Here is a 21,711-nt window from a genome sequence, read left to right as displayed (position 1 = left end):
TTTGGGATTTTTCCGGATATTAGATCATCAGTTTAAATCTAGTAAGATAGCATGTAGAAATTATAAAATTAAAAATATGAAATCGTGATTTATGAAATAAAGTATTTATGACCTAAAGGGTATCAAAATTTACAAAAAAAAAAAAAAAAAAAAAAAAAAAAGCTTAATATTTATTTGTTTACCCAATATTAAACATTTCTTTCAATGCAAGTTGTTTAAGTTACTCCGTTTTTTCTGCTAATACCTTTCTCTTTAATTCTGTAGACAGACATAATTTCTTGTTCAGTGACATTGTTGGTCCATGACAAGTCCTGTTGTTTCGAGAATTCCGACTAACTTGTCAATCAAAATTTTCTTGTTTTCAGTAAGTATTTTCTGAAGCTAGAACCATGCTACAGATTTTGCCATTCATTAATTGATTGATGACTGAGAAAAAATGTCATGACAATGAAAAACCTCTTTTATATTATCTTCATTTATTACCGCTTCTCCATATTTCTTTACAAAACCCATTAATTGGAAAATTTCATGTTTGTTTTGCAATATCTGAAAACCTTAAAAATTAGTGCTATCATCATCAAATTTAGCTATCCTTCACTATACATATTTGGCTATGCATCATGAGCTTGGCGACTAAAAAGTTGTTCCGTTAAATTTTACATTGCTTCTATTGTGCTCCGAGACAATTAAGCCTGAATTGTATTAGTTTAGCTAGTTATTATACTTATGTCTATTTCTTACACATATTTAAGGCTTACCAGAGTTCTGAATAAATAAATTCCCACATCTACTTAAGCCGTGTTGAGGATCGCCGCTAGATATCTCACCACCTGATGCAGTCTCTGTGGATCCTAAATTCTGCAACTCCATGCAGCCATACGAACCCTGGCGCTGGTTCTGGGTTTATGTGAATAACAAATTAGTTATTTTTAATTTAAATAGTCCTAAATGTAATCTTTGAGTCTATGAGTATCATCAACAAAATCTATTTTTAGTAAATAGAAAAATTTTTTGTAAATATTTCCTCGTCATAATTTTTTAGCACATTTTACTTAAATCTGTAATCATCGCCAAGCATAATGTCAACATAAAAGGTTACCATATTCCTTTATTGTTCAATTACTAACATGAAAAAAAAATTGTTTAGCCATTGCTACATGATTCATTACTTAAGTTGTCGTGTTTTCATAAACACACAGGGATGAAATAAAAGTATAATAAATAATGATTTGCCAGCTTGGCATCAGATCAACGATGCATCTATGTGGAATGTTTTGGTTTGAGATGTGTGCCAAAAAGCAGATGCGCAGCAACAGAGCCAAATTACTGATCATACAAATTTATGCTAAAATGTGTGCTTTTTCAATAACAAGGTATTTTATTTAGTGTCAAAGTGAAATTAAGAATTGGGACTCTACAGATGTTTTATTATGCGTGGAGGGGGGAATCAAATGTGCATGCGTAAAGCGTAAGAGAAAAATGTTGGTGGTGGTTTTGAAGTCCGGATTTTGGACTTTGTACTGTATTTCTTAATTTCTGAGAAAATTAAAATTATTCATTTCATGAAAATGAGTTGTTTTATTTTTGAAATTGCTTACACTCTTGTTTTGTTGAATTCAAAAAGAAAAAATTCTGTTGGCAAATTTGAACGCATGTAATGGAAAACAACTGCATACTATCTTTTTGGATTTCAACATCTTCCTAATTCAAGACTTTCTCCCCCCTTCCCTTTCAAACTTGCTTTTTAGTTAGGAGAAATGCCATACAGCCATATTGTTAGAATTTTCAGAACACATGATCACCTGCAGCTTGAAATTTGGCATATAAGAATTTCTCATTCCACTCGTCCCTGACAAAAATTAGACAGTCACAAACACGACAAATTGTATACAAGACAGCAAATGAATGGGGAAAATGAGCCAGCCTCAAACGGGGCTATTAAAGTTAAAACTATTGTCACTAGCATTTAGCATTTCACATTACAGCAATTTGATTGGATAATATTTCACCCATTTTAATTGCCTGGCAACATTTTCGCCCTCATTGTGATATGTCTGAACATTACAGATTCCCCCCTTCTTTATTTTGGCTTACATAAGGGTTTTGAATTTTGGGTATTATTATTATTATTATTATTATTATTTAAACATATGGTGGGCACTTGCCTATAATGGCAATGGCCATTACTAAGGCCAGAAGCAGTGACCATTTTTTTTGTGGAGGACCCTAATGGGTGGCCACCGTTATCTCGTATGAAAGGACAGACAATATCACATCCATGCCTCCTCTGGGATTCGAACCCGGGCTCCTTTGGTATCACAGTTAGGCTCCCGTAATCGTTATACCATCTGGGTGGCTCATTTTGGGTAAATTTTTGAAGAAGAAACACACTCTCAGCTTATACATGGATGGATCAGTTTATATTTGGAATTATACAGTAACAGTATTTAATATTTCATGCATTAATGAGGTGAAAACTGTTATAAAAATTCATTTATTCTATTCTTTCCCATCAAATTCTTTGCATAATTCTTCACAGGGTTCCAATGGATTCTGAATACCTACTGTAGGTTTCAATCCTTATATCCCATGACAAGATCAAACTCAAAAATGTGATTTACTTAAATCATTCTCCTAGAGACAAAATCTCATTTAACACATTTATGGGAAGTCCGGTTTACTAATTTCCATTTCTATTTTATATTCTTCCAAAGCCAATTCATTCCAAACATGTGATAAATTCTCTAGTTAATACAGTGTTAACTTCCAAAGATCATGACATTATGCTCATTTCTTCAATTTTGTTTACTGCGTCAGAACATTGTTCTGTACTTCAAACTATGGTTATAACTTGAGTCATAATGGTTCTCTATACTCATTTAATATTCCCAAGGGTTGCCATCAGTTAATACTTCCAGTCATCACATGTTTCCCAGACAATAATGCATGCTTAGCTTTAAAATTAAAGCTAATTTCCAAAAGGCACAGCTTATGTTAGGAAAACATCAACTTTTAGAAGTTACTTTAACATTAGCTTCAAATTACCATACGTAAAAATGGTAAACTTCATATTCTGCACATAATCAAGTCCAATTTCAATACATGATTTTTAAACGACTACTCTTTCCTTAGATGAAAGTGATTTAAGCTTTGAGAACTTTTTTTCTGTGCCAGTTTTGCACAGTGTGAAATGCATTTTTCTTTTTTATAAAAAATATTTGCTAGACATTTACAATTTATTATTTATAACTAGTATTGCTGAGGATCAATTTTAAAATTTTAGATTTGTATTATTTACTAAAAGGTGTCACATGACAGAAATTATCACATTCAATATATTTACAATTTATTTATTAAATTAGAATCAGTGGTCTATAACTAACTGCTGAAGAGTTATTTAATCATACAATCTTTTGAAATATTTTGTACACAACATTATAAATATTCATACATGATTTCATATAAGTTTTTTTCTTTATATTCTTATTTAAATGGTATAAATTTAATAATGTAATATTTTTTTAATAAATACAACTGAAATATGAATAATATTTCAGAAAAACTTGTAAACTTACATGAATTTTGTTTACAGTTCTGCCTAAGCTGATCTAAATGTGCAAGAATTTGGTCAATTGAAGGACCTAATGCTTTGCTGCTAGGCTGCCTGAAATTAAAAGAAATATCCTTTATATGATTATGCATTCACAAAATGATTATTAATATCTTAAATCTATCTTTAAATTTACAGCAAATTATGGCTTTGGCAAATAAAAGCTAAAATGAATTCACTATGCGTGTTAAGGGGTTTACAAATATTGGTTTTCTAACAAATCTTGAATTAGCCCCAATATCTACTTATTCTTAGTCTCGGAAAACCTATTTTCTGAGAGCAATATCTACGCTTTTGGTTTCTTGCATTAATCCACAATAATGCATGCCCCCACCTCAACCAATTTGAATTTCATAATCAATAACATTCTCTGAAATATCTCACTTTTATGCATGAAATAATCACATCTTTTTCTCGTATTCTTTAATTATAATTAAATTTTCCTCTTTGCCCACTAATCACTAATCCATATTTACACCAAATCTTTGTGGATAAATTTCCTACTGAAGTTTTGTATTTTATTATTGTTTAAATTATGGCTTCACTTTATTAGATTACATACAGATCCTTCAAAAAGAAATTTAATATTTCAGTTGGTTCAGCATAATAGTAAAAATACCAATTCTTGCTTTCGTTCTAAATTCTAACAAATGTTTTTAAAAATGTTAGGCAATAATAAAAATAATAAATTTATTATTCCAAGATGTCCACCTTCTTCAATTTGCTGAAGTTATGTCTTCTGAAGCAGAAAGTTGTTATATTAATTATTTATACAGTATGAATTTTCTCAAACACAGACAAAATTTCACATTAACATCATAACTTATGCTTAAAGTTACTTTTCTTAAAACAGAGTTAAATTATTTTCTCCATTACATCTCAAAGCAGAGGCTTTCGTTTTTTTCCTTCTCCCTTTTTACTTCCTTGTACAAAGTAAAAAGGAAGTATTGTAATCGCGAAAAGTTTCAGGCAGCATATTTCAACGAAAATATCAATTTTGACTGCAATCGAATGCATTTAACAATGTTTTTGCGTGATATCTGTACATAAAGACAGAATGAAATACTCTTTTCCATCAAAAAAATTATAAAACTGCTTTAAGATGAATTCTGAAGAGAATTTTTCGTGGCGTCTGTACGAACATATGTATGTACGTGCATACGTTCGTATCTGGCATAACTCAAAAACGAGTAGACTCCGAACGTTGAAATTTTGTATATAGGACTGCTATAACATTTTGGTTGCAATCGGCCGCACCAAACGTATATAAATATATTTATATATATATCCACTCTGTTACCCGGCTCAGTGATCTCCGTTTCTTTACCCTTATATGTTTGTAAATTGTACATTTTTTGCTTTAGAAATGATTTAATCATGTTGTTCTTATCTTCTGGTTAAGGTTTTTATGCCTTTAGTAAATCTCTATGCAATATTTTTAGAATTATCAACAATTTTAAAGTTGTTCAAGTGCCGCTAAGACTAATACTTCTCTTGATGGCGGCCATTGTTTGTTTACATTTGAAACAGCAGGATAGTGGATTTGTTGCCAATCTAGAGAAACTTAGCTTTGCAACAACAAAGATAACGCTTTCATTTATTATTGCCAATTAAATCATGCTTAATCCTTTCTGGAATTTTTTCGAGGAAATACGTGTTTAAGATTTACTTCGTAATTTTTAATATAAATATTTTGAGTTTTTATGTATTTTTGCCTTCTTGCGAAGTGAGAACTGAATTAATTGAATGAGAAATACTCAATCGTTTGTGAAAAACTGTTTCTTTTTTGTTTTGTTTGCTTAATTTCTTTTATACATCATTCTAGCTTTATTATAGTATTTGAATAGAACATGTGGCAACGATTAGATAAGTCTATTCTTTAAATGATATAAATTTTGTGCATTCTGAGTTATAATATGAACGAAATATAATAATGTTAAGTGAACCTAGCGCCAGAGTGTCGCTGTGGTAAACAAAGTGAATTTTGAAGAATGCATTTATTCTATTGTGGTTTATGCGCTGTCGGCAAAGTAGATTTAATTCAATCCAATAAGTTTAAATGAAATGCAAGAAAAAATGCTTATAATTTAATATTCCATCCATGGAAGTCATGTGGTGTACATATCAGATTTTTTTAATTTGCCAGGGGGGAGCTTGCTTAGTTTTTTAGATAAGTTATAATAATAATAATAAATGGAAGGCTTAGAGGCAAAGAGAAAGAAAACAGTGATTAAAAATGCCAATAAAAATGCAAAAAACTGTGAAATATGAAAAATAAATAAAAATTGCAAATAAAATTAATGAAGCAGGAAAGGAAAGAAACTAACTGTGACATGAAGTACATATATATATATTCATGATATAAAAGAAGAAGTAAAATCGATTACTTCATATATAATGTTACACAAACTGCTGATAAGAAGATTCATTATAAGGCTTTTTTTTTTTTTAAATACATGAAAGAGGAAAAAGAAATATACCACTTTAAAAATAACCTAAAAATTTAATAATTGTATATACTGAGTGTCTATAATACAGTCAAAAGTCATTAATTCGGACACCTATAATCCGGACTGATCTATAATCCAGACTTCAAAGCTACAAACTTTCTGCGCATGCGTCGGGTTGACGCATACGCGTAAGACCTTTATGGCTGCGAATAAGCATGTGTGAATGCGCAAAATACGTTTACGAATGTGCATTTAATGTGTAACGGACGGTATAAGCTAAGCTAAAATTATCTAATTCAGTTAATGTTGCAAATTGCGTTGTTCCTTAATCTTCGAATTGGATCCGGCTTATTATTTTTTGCAGACTGTTAGAGCAATTTTATAAAAGTAAGCTTGAACTTTCAATTATGTCAAATAGAATTTCTGATATATATTTATTAATATGTAAAGCATCTACAAAGCGAAAGTATATTTCGAAGTTCATTAAACAAAAAGTGGAATTGCTGCAAAAAATGGATAAAGGCATATCCATTGTTTACCTAAACTTTAACGTTTGTTTATCTTTAACGCCGCGGCGCACAATGAACTGGAATTTGATCTGTCAGCACTATCCTTATCTTCAGGGCAGATGTTTTTATTTTATTTGGTTTATAATTCCTTACTAAATGTAGTATTTCATCTCGATGTACTCTGTCTTTGATATGATTTAAATCAAATTCCTCGTCATTATAATTCGCTTCCGATAGCGAAGAAAGTTGAAGTTGAAAACGAAAAAATTTCGATTGACAAATTAGTCGGTATTCTCGACACAGCAATTATAGGACTGGAACAGCGGAACTTCGTAACTGAACAAGAAATTATGTCTGTTTATAGAATTAAAGAGAATGTATTATCACATAAAAAACGAAGCAACTTAAACAACTTACATTGAAAGAAATGTTTAATAAAGTAAACAAATATTAAGCTTTTTTTTTGTAAATTTTGATACCCTTTAGATCATAATTGTTCTTTATTTCATAAATTACGGTTTAATATTTTTAATTTTATAATTTCTACATGCTATCTTACCAGATTTAAACTGTTAATCTATAATCCGGAATCGCCGAAGTCCCGACGAGTCCGTATTAACGACTTTTGACTGTAGCTTTTAGCTTTGTAAAAATTATATATGCTTTCTTAATCCGAACTATACCTAACTTGTCTCCCCCCACAGATTGCTATATTATATTAAGCAATTTTGCCATAAGCACAAACTGTTAATGACATAACTCCCACGCTCGCCAAGGGTTTACTGTAACTGTATTTTATACAAATGTATAACTGTTATTTTACTAATTTAAAATATTTTCATGTTCAATATAATTTAACATATATATATAACATATATTCATTTGTAGGTTGCAGTAACCTTTTTAAGTGAATTTCAGTTCATATATTCATGATATAAAAGAAGAAGTAAAATCGATTACTTCAACTCCAGCAAAACAAAAATTACTTTAAAATGAATAAAACTATAAACTTGGATTATGCATGATATAAACTTATTTTAAATGATATAAACTATATATTTAAATGATATAAACTATAAACTTGGATTATGCAGAATTCATGATAGATTACTGGTAAGGCAGAACCGAGCTAATGAATACTGAGCTAATGAATTTGATTTCTAATTTTTTAAATGTGCAAATACACTGTAAAATAGAAATGGAAAAGATTATATTCTTCTAGATTCTATGCAGTGCATGTGGAGAAAGAAAGTAATAACTTACACAACAGTTTTCAAGACCATACCTCTCATGAGTACTTGTTAAAATGTCAATTATCTCTGCCAGCAGATATCAGGTAATCTCAAAACTTATTTTTTTTTTAACCAAGGTAATAAGAATTTATTAAAATAAACTAGAAATTAGTCTGTATCCCTATCAGCTAATAAAGATGATTTGAAAATACAAGAAAATGGAAAGCTGTTACTAAAAAAAAATTTTTTTAACCTGCCAATAAATACTGTTTGATCAGACATCATACAATCATGAATATAAGAAGGCAAGAAGAAAGCTGCAAAAAAGTTGTTCATCCATTATTTCTACCATGTGCATGTTTCTAACTTATAAATTTGTTGGTTCTGCCTGAGCTACCAGTGGTCAGACAGTATACTTAACTAAGACAGTTCCAGCATCTAACAGGAAACAAACAAGTTGACAACACGTTTTACAATTTTGCCTCTGACCACCGACTTGTTTATCAGAAGTGTACTGAAGATGACATACGTAATAAGCTTGAAATAGTCAAAAACCAAAGAAAATGCAGATTTGTTCAGAAGTTTATAATTGGAAAGGGGGAAGTGCAAAGCATTCATTTTAATAAATTCTTTTCACTGAAAATAAATGCAGCTTTTTATTTAAAATAAAAATAATTTGGCAGTTCCTTAAAGATGCTAAATTCAGTTCGGCAAAAAATCTTTGGCAGTTTATTTAAAACTTAATTTCAGATATGTTCACTTAATATATATTTTTAATGCTGAATATATTTTGAGAAAAATCAATTTTAATATTATGATTAAAAAAACAGTACCTTTTCCGCTTCAGCGCAGATCCAGATTTTGACAGCTGGGAAGATATTAATTCTGCTAATTTATCTTCATGCTCTTGTGCCCAGTAATTTAAAGCAGAAACAGCAAACTGGTCAGTTGCTTTTACCTCCCTGCTCATAACATGTTTCAACAAATCTGGAGTGGGTCTACAAGGAAAAAATATTCAGTTACAAATTTACAGCTAGAGAAAACTAGTTAAAATTAAACAAATCTTCTTTTATAGAAATGCTTGTATTATGAGTTACATAATGAGGGGAAAATATCTGTCAATCAAAACTGAAGTTCACATCTAATAGCGTGTTCATTGTTTCCTTTCCAAGAGAGGTAGAATAATAAACATGAAACATTTCAATATTTCATTTTATATTTTACCACTCACCTACAAATAGTTTCTAAAGGCTTTTTGTGCATGGATTTTTTTAAAAAACATAATTTGATTTTTCATAGTTCTATTTATTGTTTGCATACATGTATGGTAGAAACCACATAGCAGTTCTTAAGACATTTTATCCATTACAAAATCAGCTGGAAGGCTCCGATACAGATTTACTAAAAATGTTTTTGCCCACTTCCCTAAAAGTTAGCTGCTAGTAATTTTCATGAGTTTCTCCATTTTGAAGGTAAAACTTCACTCATAAAAGAATTAATAAAATAGAATTAGGATTAACACAAATACAATACATATTTCAATTTTGCAATTAATGCATTAAAAATGCTTAGTGATGCATTTTTAAAGGCCCAAAAATTGCTAAGAGGCAGAAAAATATATTTCTAACAACAAGTAGATTAAATTTTATTGAAAAATGAAAATATGCAGATGCCCATACAAAAAAGACCTAGGGTAACAGGTTGGGGAAATATATATTAAAGGAATGTTACAGATGTCAAGTCTGAAACATGAAAAAGGTGGCATGTGTTTATGCCACATGTGATAAAACTTTCTAATTAGCAAACTGGAAATTAAATTTGCTAATTAGAAATCTGGATTCAAAGGCAAATGCATAATTTGGATACTTAGTTATAACATGATTTTAATGCCAAATATAGTAATTTTAAATCAGAATGATGAAACAACTATTAAAACTATGATTTTGGGTTAATATCACTCAGTTCTGTTACCCCCCTTAAATTTATGGATCAAAATCTAAGTAGGGAAACATAACTTATCAAAATGCTTTCAAATACAATAAAATAAAAACTAATAATTAACATACATATAAGCACATGGATAAAATTCAATATGTAATTAATAATAGTAAGCATTATACCCTTTATAAACTTAAATTAAATATAAATGTTTACACATTAAATCTAATGTTATCTACACTTTATAAGTCTTTAAAAAGCTCTCAATAAATCTCTGTAGTATATCAGTTAGAAACAACTGTACACACAGATAAGATGTATAAAATCAACAAATCAACCAAAAAAAAAAAATCCCTTACTTTTCTTGCTTTAGAAGTAGTAAAATACTTGTCAAAGCTTCGGAATGGGCTAGAAAATAATAATTCAACTTTTAAACAAGACAGAAGTTTAATGCATCTATTATAACAGCAAAATTATTTATTATATAATAACATAAAATTATTTTACTTTTTATAGTCTTTTGAGATTAATAAATACTCTCCCATTTAATAAACGCCTAACAAATAAAACCACAACTAAACTTAAAACAAATTTTCTAACTGAAAACTCCCTTCTAAATTAATATTACAAAATTAAATTTTATTTATAATACATGAATTAAACATATTGCAGAGTACATGAAATTTATTTATAAATAACTGCAAATAGGATAATCTACTGGAAGGAGAAAAATTAATAAATTACTATGATTTAAGCTAAAACTAGAAATGACTAAATTTCTTACCAGTAAATTCTAATTTTGGAAGAATTGGAAGAATGTAATCAAGAGGAATATTGTGTGCAGATATTAATTGCCATAAGCAGAACTGCTCAAAAGATTCCCATTCTAAACTTGCATCTAATGCAAAGAGAAAGAAATACAATTTAATGCCAAGAACAGTTTTAGATACATTAAAGCAGGAAGCACTTAATGAAAACACAGTATAAATGCAAACAAAAAAAATATGAAGAGTATTCAACACATAATAATACTGCATTGTGAATATTGCCACGAGTGCACATACATTGAACTGCCATCACGTTTGCAAAAATTACGCATGTGGTGCTTTTGTAATCTATTTTCTCATGACTGGAAATTATATTTATTAAATCATTAAATTAATTTTATTTTCCTTTAAATAAAATCAATATAAAGTTATTCATGCATTTACTATTAAAACAAGGCTATGTGCAATACAAAATGTTCCGCTTATTTATAACTGAGCAAAATCCCACATAAAACTGGTAGGCATCAACTTTAGAGATTCTACGAAGTTTTAATGAATTCTCACTAATTTCTCCTCTCCTTCAACGAACAAATAAATTATTCTTAGCATTAAATTCAAAACCTTAAGTTTGATTGTAGGATAAATTCCACCAGATTTTAAAGCTAATTTTCTAGCATTCTTCAAAGCTATGTCATTAACAGCTATATAATATATTAACAGTGGGAACATAAACTGTCATCTGAACTGATAATGGATGGATAAAACAGCAATTCATAATTATATTAATAAATAATATCAGTTATAGTTCTATCTGACATGATCATTATTATAAGTGTTAATTAATCAAGCAAATTAATGATTTTAAGATGAAACTTAGTAATTTTTTAACGCTTATGCAGTTAATAAACTTTTCTCCGAGGGAAAAAAAAATAAATGCTGTTTTAGAGATTTCACAGCAGAGAATTTTCTTTAGAGATTTCAATCGTCATTAATGGACAAATAAAAGAGTAACTTCATATATTTACTACGTATTCTGAACATTTGAGAATTACTCAGATGTTTAAACAGATGTTTTAAACAGAATGGGACAGAAGAAGGTGCTTTTCCTTCAGTGGATTTTTACAAAGTGAAAAGTAATTCAAGTAACAGCATTTAAAAGCATTTTTTACATAGTGAAAAGTAATTCCAGTAACAGCAAGAGTATGAAAGTGCTGTTACTGGAAAGTAATTCCAGTAACAGCACTTTCATACTCTTAATTATAGCTAAACAATTCAATGTGTAATGAAAAATGAAAGGATCACTTGAAATTATAATTTATATTAATCTTTTAAAATGTTTTTATATCTGCTGATACAATATTGAAACAATTTATCATCTAAGATTTATTTTTCTCATTTTGGTAAACATTTTAATCATTTGTCTCCTAAAACAACAAACTCCACACTAAACTGTTATGTTATAATTAACATAATAAATCTCATTTCTTAATATCTCAAAACTTGGATATAGGATAATGAAATATAGGATAATGAAACATATAGGATAATGAAATTTTTCTCACATAACAACATATTAACTCACTCGATTATGTACAATTTCGCATAAATCGAAAAATAATGTAGACGGGTGAAATCATTTGAAATGAAATGTTCATAAAAATAATACTGAATATTTTATAAAAGTTTTATGCATTTGATGAAATACATTTACTCCTAATTCGTACAACAAATATTCATTGAATTTAAATCCTAGAACATATAAAAAATAATGGAATACACAGTCGTCAAAGATTTTAACTGCCTAAAATTGAAAAGAGTGTTAAATTTTATTATGCTATATGCTGTTATTTCACATATATAATACATCTCATAAATTTGCAGTTGCTATTTACAAAAATTATAAATAAAACTCCTTTAAAATCAGAAAATGGAAAACAATGCTAGTGAAGCTACATATCTAAATTTCTGTCCTTGAAAATAGAAAATTTAATTTAAACTAGAATTCATAACATGAATGTTCCAAAACAAATATTCATGCATTTATGTCTAGAAAAAAAAAAAAAAATTTTAAAAGCAATATGAAATTACACCATTTTGACTCATAATAAAAAAAAAAATAAAAAAATAAAAAAAAAAAAAAAAAAAAAAAAAAAAACAGAAAAAACAAAGTTTATAATTTAAGCAGAAAAATTATTCACTTAAGAATTTGTATAATTTAAAATTTGCAATAATGTTTAACCAACAAAATTTGCATTTGGAAAGGGTACCATTTTTAATGTTTTACTTAGGTTGGTACTTAAATAATTATGTGAAGACTACAAAATAAAATTCTTATGTATTTCAAATAAACTAGATAGCATATAAAAAGAATTATTTTCTATGATGCAAGAGTATTAAAAAAAAACTTACATTACTTAAAATACTTGATATATTACTGAAATCAAGTCCTATAAATTCTATGCTACGTTTTGCAAAATGCAAACTCGTATATATCATTTTTAAAGAGAATTTATTACTGAATTCAATACAAAACACAAAATTCAATTATTTGCAATACAAAAAAGTTATATGTACTTTAATTTAAATAAAAAATACAGTTATGAAGTGGTTTGTAATGTCTAGCTTTCCTGGCCAATCACTGTTCTTGTTCTGAGAACCAATCAAATGTTAGTAACTGCCAGTAGAAGCTGACATCATGCTTACACTTGAAGCAATTCATTATTTTGCTTTGTTCTGTAGAAGGAGAACCTGTTTCTTATACACAGCAATTACAAGTAGGAATTTTTGTAAAAATTTTTAATATTTAGTCAAGAAGCAATAACATCAAATAAAAGAGTAGATTGGACACCTAGAAAGAGATGTAATATTATTGTGTTACGAGAAAGTGGTCTTTCCTATGCTGAACTTGCAAGACAGGTGGGTGATTCAGTGACTACATCTGGAGTCCGAAAGTTTTGTTTATGATATCAGGAGACAAATTTAATAAAAAACAAAGAAGGAAAAGGCCAAAAAGGGTGCACCACATTTATTGATGACAGAAGAATAAAAAGACTATGTCTCCAAGATAGAAAAATGTCATCAGCGGCCATCAGAAGTGATCTGAATGATGCTGGTGTTTCTGTCAGTTCAAGAACAATCAGGAGAAGATTAACAGATGTTGGACTGAGAGGTAGAATTCCACGAAAAATGTCTTATCTTAATTTTCAGCAACGAAAAAAAAAAAAAAAAAAAAAGACTACAGTGGGCAAAGGAACACATTAATTGGACAGATGATCAGTGGTCACAAGTTATATGGAGTGATGAAACTAAGATATCGTTATTCGGTAGTGATGGGCGAAAATATGTAAGACGTAGAATAGGAGAAGAGCTACATCAGGACTGCATTCAAGCAACTGTGAAGAACCCTGTTAGTGTTATGATTTGGTCATGCATGTCAGCAGATGGTATTGGTCGCCTTCATGTCATCGATGGGATACTGAATGCCAGAAAATACAATGACACTATTCTAGAACCAAAACTTCTACCTTCCATCAGAGATCTCTTTCCCAACAATGCTTCGTTTATTTTTCAGCAGGATTCTACTCCTTGCCACCCAGCCAAAATATCGAAAGAGTGGTTTCGTACAAAGAGCATTAAATTGCTGTCATGGCCAGGAAACAGTCCTAACCAGAATCCTATCGAAAATTTGTGGTACCGTTTGAAAACTCTTGTCCGAATGATGTGCCCATCAAATAAAAGGGAACTAATTGAGACTATAATTGTTTCCTGGCATCATGTAATAATGAAAGAAGAGCTTAAAATGCTTGTCAGCTCAATGAAACATTGATGTGAAGCTGTAATCAAAAATAAAGGGTACTTACTCCTACTAAGTACTGATAACTCACTGCAATCATCACTATCTCATGTATATCAATAACTATTATCGTTTAAATTTTTTTTGTATTGCAAATAATTGAATTTTGTGTTTTGTATTGAATTCAGTAATAAATTCTCTTTAAAATAATATATACAAGTTTGCATTTTGTGAAACGTAACATTTTCTATAAGCATACAAAGTTCAAAAACATAAAAATCTCCAAAAGTGTCCACTATTTTGGCCACCACTGTATATTAAACCAGTAGTGTGCATGGAATTATTACCTAAACTACGGAGGAGGACATTACCTGTGATTTTGCACCACAGCATAAATGAAAACACAATATATGTATAATTTAATAAAAATTTTATTTACCAATAATCAAATTGTTTTTTCATTAAGAAGGAAATACACCTAATTCTGTTTCCATACAGAATTTCTTTTTAAATGATTATGGTTGTTAGCTTGGGGGAGGGGAAACCCGCATTATTTTCATTTAACATGTTCAAACTTGGGTAAAATCCATAATGGCAAAAATCTAAATCTGATTCAATTTTTTTAAAACATATTCATCTTAATCAGGAAAAGGTACATTTATAACAATACTACTTACTTTCACTGTAATTGTTTCATAGCAAATTTGACTTTTAAAGTAAATATTTTGTACTAAAATTCCCATAATAAAAGTTCCTCTAACACAACTAGATAGTAAACTCCCCCCTTTTTTAATGTAATCAACAAAATTCCTTCAATTTGTTATCAGAATTTCAATCTGCAGTCAGTATATTATAATAAATAAATAAAAGTTGATCATGTACGAGAAAACATGTTTATCACTATTTTGAAAATGCACTCATATGTAGGTAAAATTGTACAAAACTTACTTTCTTGTTAAGTCATTAAAAAAGAAGTGATAATTAACATAATTTAACCAGTTATCATATATGCTTAAGTTCATCTTTCTTTGTAGGCTTTCTCTGTTCTTAAAAATGACACTACAATGGAACCTTGCTTATCGAGCATAATTTGCCCCTTAATCTTACTTATAATAAAACAGAATAATGCATCTCATTCCAATATATATACATATATATATATATATATATTCAAACTAATTTATTATAATGTAATTCATTACTCCTAATAATAAATTTTTAGAAGAAATTTGCACAAAGATATTCTTTTTTACTACACTTCAAAACTTAATGGAAATGAGATACAGCTGCCGCGATTTGACGCATGCTCCACTCTTGGGAAACGCATCGAGCCTCCAGACCGACAAGAAACATAAAAAGAATTTTTTTTAGAACTGGCAACCATGAGTGTACGTATATAGAACAATGACGTTAAGTAGGTTAGAAGTGTTTTTTGTCATTGCAATGATTGAGGTATTGTTACTGTTTTGTAGGAAGTGTAAAAAATAAAGTGATTCATGCAAAATAGTGTAAATTTTAGAGGAGTCTGAAATATAGTCTAACTAAGCAGCGGACCAGAATCGAAGAACAAGGATCATAAAGGTAAGCAACTTCGCTTCATTTACTTATCCAGAATTTTGAATGCAATAGTTTCCGATGCTTTCATCATCTCCATTATTTCATTAGAAGGTTCTTGCTTTGCTGAGGGATTTATCTCTTCTACAGTGCTTTTGAGGTTGAGAAAAATTAGGTTCACCTTGCATTTGCTTCTTTTTTATCCTTATGAGAAGCAATCTATCAATATTGTCAAGAATACATGGCCATTGTAGAAATTCTTGTGATACCATAGAAACATCAATCTCTTTTATCTTATTCTTGTTTTGATGACAGCGAGACAAATTATATATATAGACAAATTATATGTGCATGCTCATACCTTGTTCTCGCTTCTCAATGATTTGGCATTTAATTTCAGCAGTGATTTTTCTTCTCTTACCCATTTTACAGCATTTTCATTTGAGACAAACATGCAAGCAAGTTTAAACTTTGCACTAAAGAAATACATAATATGTCTGAATACAACTTTCACAAGTGACAGTAAAATACAGACAGCTGAATTAGCACTAAACACAGATTGAAAGCTGAGATCCAGGTAGGATCCCGCATGTGATGTCATTCATTCTGTGAAACAGCACTCAACCTTTCAATGATCATCAAAAAGCTCAGCTCAAAATTTACAAAATTACAATTACAAATTTCAGCCTAAATGATAACGAGTCCCACTTGTGAATTAGATTTTCACTCCAATGCATTCAGACGAAGTGGGCTCGTTCTTCAAACTATCGAATGGTGCGAGTTTTATTTGCAAATTAGTTGATTTTACTAGGTATGGATGGCATTAGGAGTATTAGATAATTTTCTGCATAATAAGTCTGATTTCCATGGTTTTTATAAGAATTTTTATTGCTATAGTTCGAATGTGCATTATAGCTAGAAATGGCATCAAAGCAAAAACTGAAGCACATTTTTTTAAAATGAGGAATATGATTCTAAAGACGAAAATCTTTTATCAGATAATGTAATTCGAATACAGATATTTGTTTTGAAAGTTCAGAAGATGATTCTGGAGGAGAAGATTTTAGCAGCACGAAATGCCGTCTTGTATACCATTTTATGTTTTAAAGTCTACCCCACACAAAAAATTTTTTAAGTAAATAAATAAACATATAGATATATAATTTTCATAATTTATTTTATATTAGATGCCTTAATAATTTGTATTAATTATTTAATATGTCTTATTACATTTTAAAAATTCAGCACTAGAACATTATTACACTAACAGATCAATAACAAGTAAAACTATATTAGCAAATAACAAAGTATTATTCCTATTAAACTCATTTTAATAATAAAACACTTTTATTATTTTCTAAAAAATCAGCGTAAAATAGTAACCTTTTATTCAGATGCATGCATATTTTTCCTTTCAAAAGGTTTTATTTTTCATGCTCAGTCATAGTGACATTTAATAAAGCACCTAGGGAGAAAGCGTGCCACCTGTTCCTGCCATAACAGTCTCGTGCGTATTTGGAATTTTAAAAAATTGCTTAATCTCGTAACAACCAGAAGATTAAAGATTTTTTTTAAAAACATTTTGTTTTGCTCATTATGTGAATCACTCGCTATGGGAGGTGCTCGTTAAGCAAGGTTTGACTGTACTTTTTCCATGAAAGGATAATTAATTTTATATATGCTACTGTATCTTTATACGTGTATAAAATAAAATATAAATAAATGCTTAGAAATTAAATCAAGTTTTAACCCATTGAGTAAACCAACCATTTTAAATCCACCTATCAAGAGCTGTTTTACATTTAATTTATTTGCTAGAACTACATTATTATTTACTTTATTTTTTTAATTCCGTAATCTTCCATCCATCAGGATGATATTTAAATCATATAAGAAAAAAAAGAAAGCAAAATTTTTAAATAAATAGGTGATATGTACAAGATGGTAGCAAATCACATGGCATAAAAGCAATCCTGCCACTTAGGTTAATTAAAGGTTTTGGTAAAAATACTTTGAACACTTATTTTTTTTACATTCAGTGTTACATCTTCATGTGTAAATATAATTATTATTCCCCCCCCCATATATAGTATTTTTATTTTCCACTTCCAAGAAGCTATCTACTGTATACAAGAATTTCAACACAGGATTAGTTTTCTCATTCAGTTCAAATGAAAATATCTTAAAAATATACAAGATTTTAAAGCAAACACAAACTATTAAGTGCAGAATGATCTTAAAATAGCACTTCACATGATGTAGTTCAGTAAGTTGAACTTCCTCTGGCATAGCATGAAATCTTTACAGCTACATGTTCCTTAAATATTAACTTAAACACAGATTTAATAATCATGATTTCTGGCCCTGATAAAGAATATACAGTTTTTAGGAACTTTCCTAGATAACAAATAATTATATTTACACCAACAGGAAAACTCTAACTGACACATTGCTTCTCAAATTAATGACTCCTGAAAATCTACAAAGGGATCCTTGTCTTAATATACGTCATCCCCCACCAAAAAATATGGCATTAATCAATTTAAGGGCACAAAAGTTGCAATATTTTAATAATGAATACACTGAACATCATTAATATTAGCTTATTTAAATTTTTGCACCTACAAACACATTAATGACAAAAAGACTTCTTTTCCACAGTGAGCTGTACTTCTTTGAGGGGACGGTGACAAATAATTAACAGTAAAATGTGCCCATTATTTCCAATCATTTATAGACTGAATATAAAATTAATATCATTTGTAAATAACAGACTTAATAACAGATATATCTGTTTAGAAGAAGGCCCCATAATTTATTTAAGCTTAGATTCTACCTCATACCTTCCATGGCCTTATGATGCAATTAACAGTAACTTATTATCTTACTTAACTCAGAGTAACACGACCATTTTTATTCGAGGTCATGAGATTTTTTTGTCACTTGGTATATATTAGAATATAATTTAAAATATGTTGCTTTCTTCCTTTCTTTCATAATGTAAATATTATCTGAATAAATGGAATTTTATAAAAATTTAGTCAACAGAAGCTGTTCAGATTCAGGTCTTAACGAGCAGATCCAAAAAGCTGTCATGCCACTCAGAAAGTTAAGAATATCCCTCAAACAGAGACCAAAAGTGAAAATAGCATAAATTTACATATAGAAATGTTTAAATGAACATTAAATTACACTAACATGAAATGATTGAAGAGCTTGTAAAATTGAGTACAATGTTTTAAAGAGCTTATAAAATAGGTGTAATGTTTACGCATAAGCAATGCACATAATACAAGTCACCATACAGAAATTCTTATCTTGAGAACAAAATGAAATTTTTATACATAACTGAATGATATTTTAATTAGTTTACATATTTAAAGATCCTAAATTTTTCTTTGCACTAAATTTAAAAAGAAAATATTTTTTACATGCTTGAATTTGCTGCACACTAAATATGCAAAAGACAATATTCATAATTTTCTAAATTAAAGAGAGAAAGGGCTTCAAACTTCGATTGTTCCAGAGATGAAAGGACTTAATATCAGCCAGAGATTTGTAATTCTTAAAAATGCTAAGGCGGAAGGCATATACAGGGCAAGTAATTCTAAGTTCTTAAAAACTACTTGCCTGAAAAGTAGATTACTGGATGTAGGCAAGTGGGCAAATGTAAAATTTGCACCCTGAAAATATAATATCTTACATAAGATAGCATAGTAAGATTTCTTTTCTTTTATGTATAGACAACAGTCAAACATACATAAATTAGGAGACTATGATTTTTTTTCAAAAATTGCAAGTCTGGTATCAGAAGCAAGTTTTGATTTACACATAATAATGGATAATTTTTAGTTTGTTCTGCCAAAAGATTAAGTTATATTTGAAGGAATACTACTCTGACACCAGCCTTTCAATGTTTTACCATATATTTTATATCTATAGATATATAGATATAAAATAAATGAGATATTGTTGACTTTTTAAACAATATAATCAAAATCTATGTTTTTATAAAAACAGATATAAAATATACATTTCTACTAATTTAAACTATACACACACACAAAAAAAAAAAAAAAAAAAAAAAAAAAAAAAATTAGAAGTTTCTTTGCAGCAGTTTTTTACATTCATAGAATTATTCTTATTACATTTTTTATATAGATGATGTCTTTTGAGAATATTATGCTTTTACAATAAATAATTCTAAACTGAATGAAAAAAAAAGATAGAAACCATAATTTCAAGGCACATAATTGATTATTCACAATTATTTAAGTCTACATTAAAAAATAAAACTTGTGCATGAAATTACAAATAAATAAATTTTCAGTAAAGACAAAGTTTTTTTTTTTTTTTTTTTTTTTTTTTTTTTTTTTTTTTTGGAATATTATACTCTTTATGACAATATTTTTCACACATATAGCACCAGTGTTTCTTAGTTAACTGAAAGTGATAATGTCTGATATTTATTAAAAACAAAGTTTTAAACTTATTTAATAGCCCAAGAATGAAAATTACTAACTGAATACTCAATTTAAATTGCATAGTTAAATATTTGATAATTTCAAACTATTTAAAAATATAATTTTATTATCAAAGTTGATTATTTACTGCCACCCAGAAAATTTCACACAGATGAAGAAAATGGGATATTCTTGATATTAAACTATAAAAGCTGGGCTTATTCTTACCATAGAAATTTTATATGAATTGCACCAAATACCTGCTTATAGTAAAAAATGAGAGCAAAGGCAAGACAATCAAAATTTGTGCATCTAGTAGCAATTCTAATCAGGTAAAATATAAAACTATTTTCTTATAATTTAGATTATACAAAATTTGTACTTATCATCATATTTATATTCATAAACTGTTAATTTTATATATACTAAAATTTTTGAACACTCTAAATCTTTAACCAACAGTTTCTTTTACAATACAATATCATATGATCATATTGACAACTGTTTCTTTTTCAAGATGTGTATTAACAGCTCCATACTGTGATTAAAGACCAAAGTCCATATTTTGAGCATTCCTGAAAATACGTTTATGAATTAAAAAGGGGGAGATGGAAACAAAGTCATACTTTCTCTAATTTCCCCCTTAATGAAATGTAATATTCTCTGGAGTAAAAGAAAGAAAAAAAAAAGTATGAAATATTGCTTTAAAAATTCACATTCAAAACTGTATTGTTTGTTTTGCTAGTGATGAAATATTCAGAGAAACGAATAGTATGGACATAGATAGAAAGATATTTAAGTGAGTACAGATTCTCTAATATGCACAACTTTTGCTCTGCAAGACTTTTCATAAATCTCTCGAACCTATTTCTTATGCACTTTAAAATGAAAAGCTATAGGAAAAAAGATTAGAATTTTCTATGAGATTTCATCCATATATTAAATATAACTGTGGTCTGCAGAAAGATAATTTACCATGCTACGATACTTAAATAAAAATGGTTAACTTAGTTTCCAGTTGTTCACAATAGTAAATATTTTGTTTCATTCATCTTTATTTATCCAAAAGAAAAAACTGTATTCTACTCAGAAAGTACTAATAAAAATATAAGACTACATAAAGTTTTCATTAATAGCATACTAGGCATTTTCTGCACCACACTGATGCCATTAGGCTTATTTCTTCCCCTTTGCCCCTATTTTAGATGGAACAGAACAATCAGGATCAGCAACAAGAAAACATTCTCTAATTTTAAGAACAAAATTCTGTAAAGACCTGCTATGGTAGAAGAATGTCGCATATATTGATATGTATTTTTCTTTAATTTTCTTCTTCTTTTAATAACCTTTTATAAAAATTTCTGCAATTTTTGTTGTGTTTATTTAATTTAACAT

The 21,711-nt window shown here is 28.8% G+C and overlaps 1 protein-coding gene across 2 annotated transcripts in view; it reads right to left on the bottom strand.

Moving 5' to 3' along the window:
* Positions 1 to 21,711, bottom strand: part of IntS3 (integrator complex subunit 3) — a 136,938-nt gene that overhangs the window by 3,969 nt on the left and 111,258 nt on the right. For both annotated transcript variants that reach the window (XM_035353568.2, XM_035353569.2), the window contains exons 24-27: positions 10,524 to 10,637; positions 10,099 to 10,147; positions 8,635 to 8,799; positions 3,576 to 3,664 (exon numbers count right to left, since the gene is read on the bottom strand). In XM_035353568.2, coding sequence (XP_035209459.1) covers positions 3,576 to 3,664; positions 8,635 to 8,799; positions 10,099 to 10,147; positions 10,524 to 10,637 — 417 coding nt within the window. The remainder of the gene's footprint in view (positions 1 to 3,575; positions 3,665 to 8,634; positions 8,800 to 10,098; positions 10,148 to 10,523; positions 10,638 to 21,711) is intronic.

The sequence above is a fragment of the Stegodyphus dumicola genome, chromosome 2, assembly GCF_044657685.1.
Source record: "Stegodyphus dumicola isolate Sdum_Otavi_A_Nest chromosome 2, ASM4465768v1".
Taxonomy (NCBI): domain Eukaryota; kingdom Metazoa; phylum Arthropoda; class Arachnida; order Araneae; family Eresidae; genus Stegodyphus; species Stegodyphus dumicola.
The sequence above is the reverse complement of the archived record's forward strand: the minus strand, read 5'-3'. Positions and strand labels throughout refer to the sequence as shown.